This window comes from Numenius arquata, chromosome 5 (assembly GCF_964106895.1).
Source record: "Numenius arquata chromosome 5, bNumArq3.hap1.1, whole genome shotgun sequence".
Taxonomy (NCBI): Eukaryota; Metazoa; Chordata; class Aves; order Charadriiformes; family Scolopacidae; genus Numenius; species Numenius arquata.
In genome coordinates, this window is record NC_133580.1 from 57,213,972 (window position 1) to 57,226,320 (window position 12,349).

The 12,349-nt window shown below is 38.5% G+C and overlaps 1 protein-coding gene across 1 annotated transcript in view; it reads right to left on the reverse strand.

The window, feature by feature from the left end:
• Positions 1-12,349, reverse strand: part of SORCS2 (sortilin related VPS10 domain containing receptor 2) — a 561,128-nt gene that overhangs the window by 100,320 nt on the left and 448,459 nt on the right. The window contains exons 4-5 of the mRNA XM_074147142.1: positions 12,015-12,179; positions 6,745-6,818 (exon numbers count right to left, since the gene is read on the reverse strand). Coding sequence (XP_074003243.1) covers positions 6,745-6,818; positions 12,015-12,179 — 239 coding nt within the window. The remainder of the gene's footprint in view (positions 1-6,744; positions 6,819-12,014; positions 12,180-12,349) is intronic.

Consider the following 12,349-nt stretch of genomic DNA (forward strand, 5'->3'; position numbering starts at 1 on the left):
GTTGTCTGCAAACGCTAATCAAGTAGAATCTGCTATGGGCATATATCTTCTCTACCACCAATGGATCTCTTCATTGTTAAATATTTGATGCAGTTCACTTGGGTGCATATTAATGAAGAGACATCTTCAAACAGGACATCTGAAATCAAAACCAAATCAAAACAAACCTGCTCACTGCTGTGCAGGAGCCTCCAATCAAAGGGCATGTGGAAACTTGCCAGTCTCTTCAATCTGCCTCTCTCATAATATTTGAATATGAAGTTTATCCAAAAAGTAACAAGTTCTCAGTTTGTACTGCCTGATTTCGAGCAATAGGCTTAAGGGCAATGCTTTCCTTAGAAAGTAAGTCAAAAGCATGCAAAATTTTTTGCTGAGTAGCTTAAAATGGTATTGACTCTTGGCAACCTGGTTACTCAGGCAGACAAAACTATGATTTGATTCATACAAGCTAAAAATGCATTTGATTATGACTTATTTGTGTTTCAGGCCTTGCCACCTTTGCATCTGCTTTGAAAGACACACCTTCAATGATCCAGTCAATGTCCTACACACCCAATGTGTGCTCCTACCTCTTTACTCCCTGTGCTCCAATGCTTTTTAACAAAAACGTTTTTCCTGCCACCTTTATCCAAACAGCAGAGCTGGAGTGGTTTGTCATTGCCATGGGTTGACCTCGGCTGGCCACCAAGTGCCCAGGAAGCCGCTCTATCACTCCCCCTTCTTAACAGGACAGGAGGAGAAAATAAGATGAAAAGCTCATGGGTTGATATAAAGACAGAGAGATAGCTCACCAATTACTATCACAGGTGAAACAGACTTGACTTGGGGAAGATTAATTTAATTTATTGCCAATTAGTAAGAGAGTAGGATAGTGAGAAAAAACCCACAAAACTAAAAAACCCCTTTCCTCAGATTCAGCTTCATTCCTTGACTTTTCTAAGCCCTCTGATTGAGCAGCCCGGGGGATGGGGAATGGGAGTTGCGATCAATTCATCACATGTTGTCTCTGCTACTCCTTCCTCCTCATGCTCTTCTCCTGCTCCAGCATGGGGTCCCTCCCATGGGAGACAGTCCTTCACAAACTTCTCGAGCATGGGTCCTTCCCATGGGGTGGTGTCTTTCAGGAACAGACGGCTCCAGCATGGGTCCCCCATGAGGCCACAGGTCCTACCAGCAAACCTGCTCCAGTGTGGGCTTCTCTCCATGGGATCACAGGTCTTGCCAGGAGCCTGGTCCCAGCACAGGCTCCCCACAGGGTCACAGCCTCCTTCAGGCATCCACCTGCTCCAGCATGGAGTCTTCCATGGGCTGCAGGTGGATATCTGCTCCACTGTGGACCTCCACAGGCTGCAGGGGAACGGCCTGCCTCACCATGGTCTTCACCACAGGCTGCAAGGGAATCTCTGCTTTGGCACCTGGAGCAGCTCCTCTCCCTCCCTCTTCACTGACCTTGGTGTCTGCAGAGTTATTTCTTTCATGTTTTTCTCACTCCTATCTCCCAGATGCTGTTGTGCAGCTTTTTTACCCTTTCTTAAATATGTTACCACAGAGGTGCCACTAGTGTCACTCATGGGTTCACCTTTGGCCAGCGGTGAGTCTGTCTTGGAGCCGGCTGGAACTGCCTCTGTCTGACATGGGGGCAGCTCCTGGCCTCTTCTCACAGAAGCCCTGAACACCCCTGCTACCAAACCTTGCCACATAAACCCAATAGAGCCATACACATCAGCACACAGAAAGAAATAGAAAGAACTACCATCCAAGTGATTAAGTCACACGTAAGAATGACTGCCCACAAGGATTCTTGGCTTCCCACGCAAGAGCCTTTCCCACAGAATTCAATGTTAAAGGCTCAATGAAATCCTCTTTGCATTTCTTTTTCCTTCAGGGCATAACACTGCTGAAATCTCCTCTTTCACCTGACACTTGAATAGCCAGGAACCCGCTACACTTGACATTAATGGGTAGGGCTGTGATTGATTACTCTTGTGGGATTTCATGATGAGAACAGAACTTCAGTCCCCTGAGAACAACTGCTCTACCCAAATAAACTTGTCATTTTTTATTTTTATGTTCTTGCCTCTCATGAAAATGGAGAACCTACAGCTAAAAATAAGAGTAACAGATACCCACAGCATAGGATCCACATATTCTAGTGTGTCAAGGATAAAGCATTTCTAAGGCTCTAGACAGAGTCATAAAGGAAATGTGCTGGGCCTAATTCTCTGGTAATTACCAATTCATGACTTACTGTCCTGGGGTATGTTTGTGCTGGTGTAGACAGCTGATTCATAATCTATTCTTTGCTTATGTATTACTAAGTTCTATTTTGAGAAATCAAAAGGAACTGAACTGGTGCATAAGCCTTGGGGACTGAAAAGAATAGCAGCAGAGCCAGAGGAATCCCAAACTGCCTACTCTCTCTTCCTCTCAAGCACTACCATATAATACACCTTTCGTTTTTCTTTTTAAATGGGCTTGATATATAAAACCAATTACATATCATTTGATGTGTGGGTGCTTAATGTTTGGCTGGGATAGGTTACAGCTCTTTGCATTCCCTCCTACAAATACACCAAGAACTGCAAAAAGTATTTATAAAGGATGGGTAGTATAACAACCCTTAAACAGAAAGCATCACACTGGGGCAATAGCACATGGCCAGTTGCAGTTTACATGCAGCAGTGAAACTGGTCACAGTAATCAAAGTTTCTTGATTTGAAAGCACAAGAAATTGCTCAAAATTAAAACTTTTCAGATTAAAAAACCCAAAAGGATTTGAATCTATCTAGTGTCTACATAGAAATTAAAGGTTTATTTTCTAAATGTTGATACAAAATTATTTTTTTTGTTTTGAATTACAGTGTGACTCAGCATTTCATTTTATGGAGTTAATTTCAAATCTGCATTTTGCAATTTTGCTTTGAAAAATAAAAATAAGCTTTTCAATAAACAATGTCAGAGCAATTATTTTCAGTATTTCTATATTTTATGAACAGGGTTTTCCCCCTATATTTTGATTTTTTCATTTCAACTTGAATGAGAGAACAAAGAAAACTAAAGAATTTTCTAGAGCACATTTGTTGTGAAACCATCTTTACATCTATCAGATGTAGCACTGAGGGACATGGTTTAGTGGTAACTTGGCAGTGGACTTGATGATCTTAAAGGTCTCTTCCAAGCAAAACAATTCCATGATTCTATCTGCAGCCTTGCAGCTCTTTTGATTTTAGAATAGAATGGACTAGACTAGAATATTTTCAGTTGGAAGGAACCTACAACGACCATCTAGTCCAACTGCCTGACCACTTCAGAGCTGACCAAAAGTTAAAACGTTGTTATGGACATTGTCCAAATACCTCTTAAACACTGACATACTTGGGGCAATGACCACCTCTCTAGGAAGCCTGTCACCTCATAAGATGCTAAGAGAAGACAACCTACTGTGAAGGATTGATCAATTTTCCTTTCCAAAAGAATAAACGAAACAAATTGGGAAAAAGGCTGGTAAGAAAACTCCACACTGTATCACAGATGGGAAGAAAATATTCGTGGTCCTAAAATAGAGACTGTAGTACACACTTCCCACTTATACCAATAATCTTTTCATTAGTTCCACTATCATGAAAGACCAAATTCCATACGTTAAATCTGCAAAGATGCGTCAGAGATGGTCCAGAACACCTGAAAAGCAAATAAAGCCTAGAAGATTATTTTAATATATTGCTTATAAACTTGCAGTATAAGATCTGAACTTAAATAGTTTAAAATACTCAGTCCCTACTGACCTTCCCTTAGTATAAATACATAAGACATGCCATTAAATTAATTGCATTTGGATTTTCATTGAGTAAAAAAAAAAAATGCTTCTTCAGGAAATGCATGAAGATCTGGCTGCTGCTGGAGGCACAGAAAAAAATTGTTTGTACAAAGCACAGGAAAATATTATGACTGATAATATTTGTAGTTACCAGGCTGAAATAACAATCTTAGGCTATATGATCAACTTCAGTGGCAAAGCTCAACTGAAATCAAAGAAGAAAGATTTGCTAAAGATCTGCCCAGTGAAATGTTGTTGGCACAACCAGCCAGTATCAGCAAGACACGCCCTCATTTATAGAGATGTACAATTTGTTTGAATTAACTTCACCTATCTTTAACACATCAGATGTTATATATTGCCAAGAAAACAATACTGGACTTAAGTGTCCTAATAGTCAAGGTATGAAAAAGCCCGCATTCTCACATCTGTTAAAAACTACACAAATACTTGTTTCCATCTAGCACTCAGATAACTCAGGTAATGAAGGCCATAAAGTTTCATATAATGACAGAGTAACTCCCACTGGAAGGCCATCACATCCAACCCTTCCCCTTGCAGCACATTCTTTATATATTGCAGTGTTCCATATGATATTAGAAGTAAAATATATTTATATATCTTTATTTCTATAGAAGTTTAAGAGACATCATTTGGTACTGATGAAGCACTAAACTCCCAAATCCTTGCAGTTGTTGGCTGATACCGTTCTTGAGAGAACTCAGAATGGTCTATATACAGAAAAGGGGAAAACAAAAACCTAGAAAATAGTTCTAATGGTCATAAATCTACAGATTTTTAGAATTTATTTTTCTTATCTGAGAGGAATGTGATGTTATGAATAACTATGACTTTGAAGTACTACGTGGGAGTTATTCCTATCAAAGCTCCAGGACACTTCCCTGATTGTGTCTGCATGATTTAAGGATTCTGACACACAGCAAAATACAGACTTAATATTAAACATGCACTTGCTGGCTTTAATTCTTACATACAAAAATCACTGAGAGATTGTTTGAGTCAGAGCAAAACTGACATATCTCAGTGGTATGCTACGTTTTTCATAATTTAAGTGTGCTAAATATATCTAGACTCAGATAAGAAAAACATCTTTACACAATCTGCAAGAGAGAGGCCTCCGCTGTTCTTCCTTACCTGTTAGTAACTCTGACTGTTTTCAGACCTAATACATTTGAAAATTTTCCTTGATTAAAAACAGAGAGCCACATGCTCTCCTGATTTACACTTTATATAATCTTGTTAAGGAAAAATCAGTTTTAAGGCAGATATGACATTCTGACCCACTGTGTTGCTTCTAAGTGGTTATACCCTTTCACATAGTAGTTAAGAAACCTGTAAAGTGTTTTGCCTATGAAACCCCAGCTGCTGTTTAGAAGTTCTTCAAGAAGGCTATATTTTGCAGGAGTAAGTAAGCAGGAAGTGTCAGACTCATCCAAGTAATTCAGCAGAAAAGTTTGAGACAAACTGGAGTAAATAAGATGGGTGTTACTACAAACAAACTGCAGGCTGGTGTTATAAATGTACGCCCACTAAGTAGGTTGCAGAGCAAAGAAGAGGCACTTGGAAGTGTGAGAAAGCTCCCTTGATACGTCCAGGGATAATTATACCGACAGGGCAGCAAGGCAGGTTAGGTGTTGTGTTCCCAGCTCTTTGAAACAGGGTTTAACCTGTCCACAGGTCCCTGCCCTGGGTCACAACCTCCCCCCTGCCCAGCTTCAGCAGCAGCACACATGCCAGCACACCTTTGGACTCGCCAAGTTTTGGCCAATGGCCAATGGAAGAGCTCTGCATGCTCTGTAACCTCTACTCCAGCAGTTTAAGCAGGTTGGGGTTTTGTTTGTTTTGGTTTTCCCCAACTACGGGAGTATCTATTTCGACTCAAGAGAAAAGCAACTACCTGAAGAACAAGAAGCATCACAGCATGAATGCCAAACACTGCAAATCTTGCAACCAGATCAGGTAAATCCATTTCAATACTGGCAAAACCACTAGCAAAGAACGAAATATTGCTAAAAGCCAGATATGGCTCCACAGACACGTGGATAATTATATTTTTCGTAATTGACAAAGATCAGAGTCCTTCTAGAACTAAAATCGGAGTTATTTAAGGAACAGAAGTGTCTATCATGATATGACAAATCCTGTAATAAAGAATAACAATTATTGGTAGTGATACAGTTATGCATAGTCCATACTTATACACGGAAGTAAAAAGTGAAAGGGGGAATTCTTTGGCTTTTTCAGTAGAAATCAGATAAATGTTGAATGTGCAAAGTGACCATTTTTAAATACTAAATCAATTAAAAACACTATCAAAAGTTTAATTTCAGTGTAGAAGTTATACGCTTTTCATATTAATTTCATTTGTATAAAAACCAGGCATTGACTTATTCATTTTGTCAACCTGCTTAAATCACTTCTTAAACATTTTGAGACTGCAAAATATTTGAGCTGAACATGAAATCATTTGATAAATGTGTACTCGATAAAGTCATATGTTTCACCAGTTTCCTTAATAGCCTAAGTTTATATATGACTCCAGTTAATAGGTCTGATTCAAGCTCTCTTAAAAAAATGTTATAGATTTTTCTCTGCAAAAAGACTGCTCTCCTTTCTAAAGATCAATTTCACCAGCAAAACGAAGAGCAATTTCATTGGATGTTACAGCTCTCTTTAAATCTTGGGCTCCATAGATCCAGACCTATAACCGCTATACATGCTGACACTCAGTATGATCACTGGCATGAGTACGAATCTGCAGCAGTGGCTGCAGCAACACTGACATAATCTGCAAAAGACACCAAGGTTTGTACTGTCCCCGTCAGTACCCCTGGAAACATCTTTCTTGATTAGAATGAAATATTTTTGCTGTTCCTTTTTTATTTGGAAAATAACAGACTTCTTACCAAAAAATATGATCTTTTGAAACCCGTTCCTGCAGAAGGATCCATTTTTTCCCCAAGTCAATGGATACATAAACCTACCAAAGGAAAAAAAAATAAAATTAGATCATAGGAAACTGTTAATGTTGTACATCTTCAAAGACAGGCCCTATGTCACTATTAAAATGACAGATTGCACACCAATAAAAAAAAAAATCATTACCAGGAGCTCTCTATAATGTTTTTCAGAGTAATAACCTTTCATAGAGAGAATCTTTTAAAATATAATCTATAATGAACAAAGCTCAGTGACAACGTCTTCTTGTTTACCATGGAAACAATTCACTGTTCATTTTGGGTCAGATTCTTTTTTACTTCAGCATGATTACACAGAGGACTGGTAAAAGGACACTTTTCTTCCTCTTCTTCCCAGTCATTGACCAAACAAGTACAAATACTCCCTTTATGCTGCAAGCCTTTATTCCACCAAAAATACTTAAGCTAGGAAGTCAATGGATTTAAAAGTCTGCTAAAATAAGACCAAAAGATATTAGATAAATGCTTAAGAGATTTGATGAGGAGAGATGCACTTAAGGGCTTGCTTCATGGATACCAATTTATGACCCACGAGAAATGGTCACTCAGCAGAGAGGCAGATGATGGCCTGGAGGAGGAGGTCTCCAGCTCCACCTTCCTTTTGAGCAGTTCAGCCCTGGTAAAAAAGCAAATGCTAATAACATGGATGGATGTCAAGAGTGCAGATGAAAGCTGTTTTCCCTCAGAATAAAGTGGGATATAAAATAGCTATTCAAAAATCTCCCTCCTTCAGCATTTGCCTTCATAATGTTTTTCCTCTGGTTGAAATACAAAATATATATCAGACTTCTAAAAAGATGGATTTAAAGCCCCCTGCTGTCTGCATGCATTTCTTATTTGATCCAATTTACATATGATGGGTTTTCTCTTAATATCTCTAATAGGGGAAAAAAAAAAAAGGCAAGTAAAACTGTTCTTCTCTGATGTGGGAATAAGTCACAGTTCAGTCGTTGATTGTTCTGGGGAAAGTGTCTTATGAGGATTAGTAAGAAATGTTTTTGTTTTAAAATGACAGGTTCAATGACAAATAAAAAAAAACCCTCATGATTATGTATTACGTTTTACTACAGAAAACTGGCAATATTAATATGTAAAGATAAATGCTGAGGTAACTTATCTCAGCATAAACTCTATGGGTAAATTTACTAAATTTTGAATTAGAGATAAAAGAGTATTTACTAGTTACTCTGCACTTCACCATGACTGGACTTTGTTCCACTGCATGCTCAATTTAAGCAGGTAGACCACAGGGTAAGAAACTACAGTCAGGACCAAGATTGCTTACTTCAGCATTCACCCAGTCAATGCATAGACAGAAATGATCAGGGATCAAAAAGTCTTCAACCTCAGAGCTAAATGCGTTAATGACGGGGCTGCAGAGCCAGGCTCCCTAACTCTCTGATCTTAGGTTTATTATGTGGGTTAGGGTTTGCTGTAACCAGTGTATTTTACAGCACGTAGCTCTTGGAAGGGAGGGAAGTGGCTTGGAACGGGCTAGATTGTGCAAGTCGGAGAATTTAAGCTTCTTACTTCTTTGACCATTTATCACCACAGGCACTACAGAAAAGATAATCATTGGTTTGACCATCTTTCTAAAAGGGTGGACCCTGCTCAGCTAGTTACCAGCCTCAGCAGACTGTTATAAATCTGGAAGAGACGATCATTTAATGCACTGCCCTAACCCTGGTGTCCAAACTGCAAAGAAAGCCAAGAATTCAAGAGGTTCCTGGAAAGAGGGAAAAGAGCTATTTAGGATAAGGGACCACACTGGCAAATGAATAAAGGGATATAATTTTTTCATGGATGAATTTCAGAAGAAAATGAGAGAAGATTCCTGCCATTACAACAGTGATGTCTGTGCGGTAGGGACCAAAAAAGATCAAACAAAATCCCCACCACCAAACCCAAACTACCTGCCCTCACACACATCTAAGACTAAAGTCTGGGAGCTTATGAATGAACAGTTTAGTTTAGTGTAGGTGGAAGCTCTTGCGATCTTACTGCAAGGGAGAGTGAAGTAGCACTGATAAGGCACATCCAGAGTGAGAGGAATTTTTAACTGACACAGTATGTGGAATAAATAAATAAATAAATAAAGTGTACCCAGCTTAGGCACACATTCAACTTCATTTAATTAAAAATGTGACCCATCTGTGACCAAAATGCGTTTTGTTTTTTAACAGGTACATATGATGAAACTACTAAAACATGATTAGATATGAGGTGAAAACAGTTATATTAGTGGATAGGTAAAATTTCTGGCTTCAGCAAACACATCTAATAGATGGCAGAATTCTGTTTATTGCCACTCATGTAATAAATGTGTGGAATGACTTTTTAAAAAAATTGAAAAGGCTTTTCTCAGTTTTGCCATTTTTCATCCTTTCAGCTTCCAAATGAACAATTAAAATCTACTGCATCCCCATCGGGTTTTAAAAAAAAATCTAGAAGCATTTATATAGACTCAGTGAATAGCTGATTGTTATTCATTATAACTGAGGTAGCCAGAAAAAGAAAGTATAGATTTGAGGCAGTAAATAGATTAATCCAACCATATTGACTGGATTTGCATTCATTTATAGTGTCAGCTAGAGGCTAGAGCTTTATTTAAACAAAATCTAGGGTTCTGAATGAAAGAAGAATGCATATTTTGCAGTACAAAATAAGCCCTAAATTAAATCAGAAGTTGTGAGAAAGGTCGTGATGCTCCAGTAGACAGAGAAGCCTGATTGCTATTTATGAAGGATGTGATCCCATATTTCTTGTATTCTTAAAAGTGTGATTGTAAGAAATCATTTGAGTAACAGGAGGTAGTGGCTTCTCCTGAGTTTTAGATTGATACTACTTTCTTTTGGTGAAGGTAAAGTATACTAGAGTATACCATCTCCCTAGGCCAAATTCAGATGAACACCATCTCTGAAGAGCATTGACGTCTTTTTATGTCAAGTTGCAATTTTGATTTTCAGCTCCTCCTTTGCCAACATCACTTCATCTTCTTCTCCCCTGATCTGATATCAGATCTTCTACAAAATTTAAGCAGGTTACTGACACAGTTATAGTCAAAGGCATCCTTTATTCCTACACGTCATTCCTCACGTAAAGATGTGAGACTTAACCGGTAAATCTTTATGGTTGACTCCTTTTAGCGCCATGGCGAAAGCCTGAGAAAAGTCCATCAGATTACCTAACTCTTCCTGCTACTCCCACAGAGCTTTACTGAATATTTTGTATGTTTTTTTGTCCAATCAGATTTTAAGAGTGGCAAATAGCAGCATTACTCTTTTTTGGAGTATTATCTGAGTATAAGATGGTGAAAATGTCCCTATCATGCATAATTCATCAAAACACAAAGCATACACTTCACTTTGTGCTTCTGCCTCCTTCTCTCTCCTGGCAAATATTTCTACCCACTTCCTGTGGGCTGGTCAACTTCTTCAGTACACTTCTTTGGACTCTGACACTTAAAGTGTCTGTCATTCTGTAACTTTATAAGATTCAGGAATTATATCTATTGTCAGAAACAAAAGACAAACTGAAAAAGAGTTTTTCATAACATAGGGTTTTCCTAACTTCAGGCTTTCCTGAAGTTTTCTGTTTACATAACATGCATTGAACATGTTTGTAATTGTGTTAGGATTTCAAATTGAAGCTGCTAAGTAAAATACTTAATGTAATTTGTGACTGAGATTGGTTTGCTATGCTTCTTATTCTAGTTCTATCCTCATTTGCAAATCCCTGTAAACGTGAATTGTTTTGGGATCAGCAATTAACTTATATATCCTCGAAAATATCTCAAAGGATGAATTGATGGACTAGGGAAGTGATCGTCCCCCTGTACTTGGCACTGGTGAGGCCACACCTTGAGTACTGTGTTCAGTTTTGGGTCTCTCACTACAAGAAAGATGTTGAGATGCTGGAGCGTGTCCAGAGAAGGGCAACAAAGGTGGTAAGGGGTCTAGAGCCCAAGTCTTATGAGGAGCGGCTGAGGGAACTGGGATTGTTTAGCCTGGAGAAAAGGAGGCTGAGAGGAGACCTTATCACTCTACTGAAAGGAGGTAGGCTCTTCTCCTAAGTAACAAATGATAGACAAGAGAAAACGGCTTCAAGTTGTGCCAGGGGAGGTTTAGGACGGATGGAAACATTTCTGCACAGAAAGGGTTATCAAGCATTGGAACAGGCTGCCCAGGGGAATGGTTGAATCACCATCCCTGGAGGTATTTAAAAGACAGGTAGACGTCTGGTTTAGTGGTGGCTTTGGCAGTGTTAGGTTAATGGTTGGACTCCAGTGATCTGCAGTCCGGTGATCTGAAGGTCCCTTCCAACCTAGAAAATTCTATGATTCTATCATTGAAATCAGTGCAGGATTTGGCTGTAGCATGAGCAACTTCAACTAATCTCACCACCTAAATACACACCTGCTGTGAAGTCTGAGAAGGATTAAAATGGACTGGAGTTTACTAATTTCAGTTTAAAACAGGAGTAATGATGGAGGTGAGTCAAGATCACTACCAGGACCAGAATCACAGTGACTTTACAACTGCAGTTTTGGCACCACGAAAAAGAAATGAACTACACATTTACAGACTGTGTGAGCACTCATCAGTGCTCAGCCTAACCCATTCACAAAAATGACTTTATAATTCAACCAGAAGAAATCTGAAAGATGGCCAAAATTTACAAACCACATGATTTAAGTCCTGAATCTGAAAGTGGTACAAATACATAAGAGAATTATTCTACATTTCTACATATTCACTGATTCCCCAACTCCTCTTCTGCTGTACGACTGCACTGTTTATTTCATCTTACTTTATTTTACATCTCATGAACGGCCTTTGGATCCACTATTTCAGCTTCATTAACTTTCTACTGCACTATAAATTACAATGCAATTGCTTATGGTCACTTTCTAGGGAGGAGCACATTGCAGAGGTACTATTTAACTATATCGTGCAGGAGGATAAATATTACCAATATCCACATAAACTGAAAATGCCATGATTGAAATGGCCATATAAAAAATATTTGGAGATGAAGAAAATAAATATTTAAATAAACCTCAAAACCAGAATATGATTCCCCTTCTGGGAAACTGATATTTCATAAAACCCAACATCAGCATACCAGAACTGTTATTCATATTTCCTTAACAAAGTAATTCCTAAATTTCAAACAAATGTTGTATCTTCAAGCTTTACCTTGCCTTCCTTGCTGTAAGCAAGTACTTTATCTTCTTCTTTTGGGTGAAAAAGGAGAGTTTCCACAAAGAAAGTAATGGGTTGTTTCTGGAAGGTGGCTCCTTCATCTGTGCTTATGAAAAGGCTTTGGTCACGGTCGTTATGGGAAGAACTTACAAGAATAATCTAAAAGACAAAACCGACAACATACATTCAGAAGACTGTTTTCTTTATAACAGATAGCACAGCCATATTTTTCCTATGTAAAAGTCATATTTTGTACATACCTTACCTATCAAAATTTTGTGGACAAGAAATTCAAAAGCATGAAAGAGATAAGGACTACAAGATCCTAT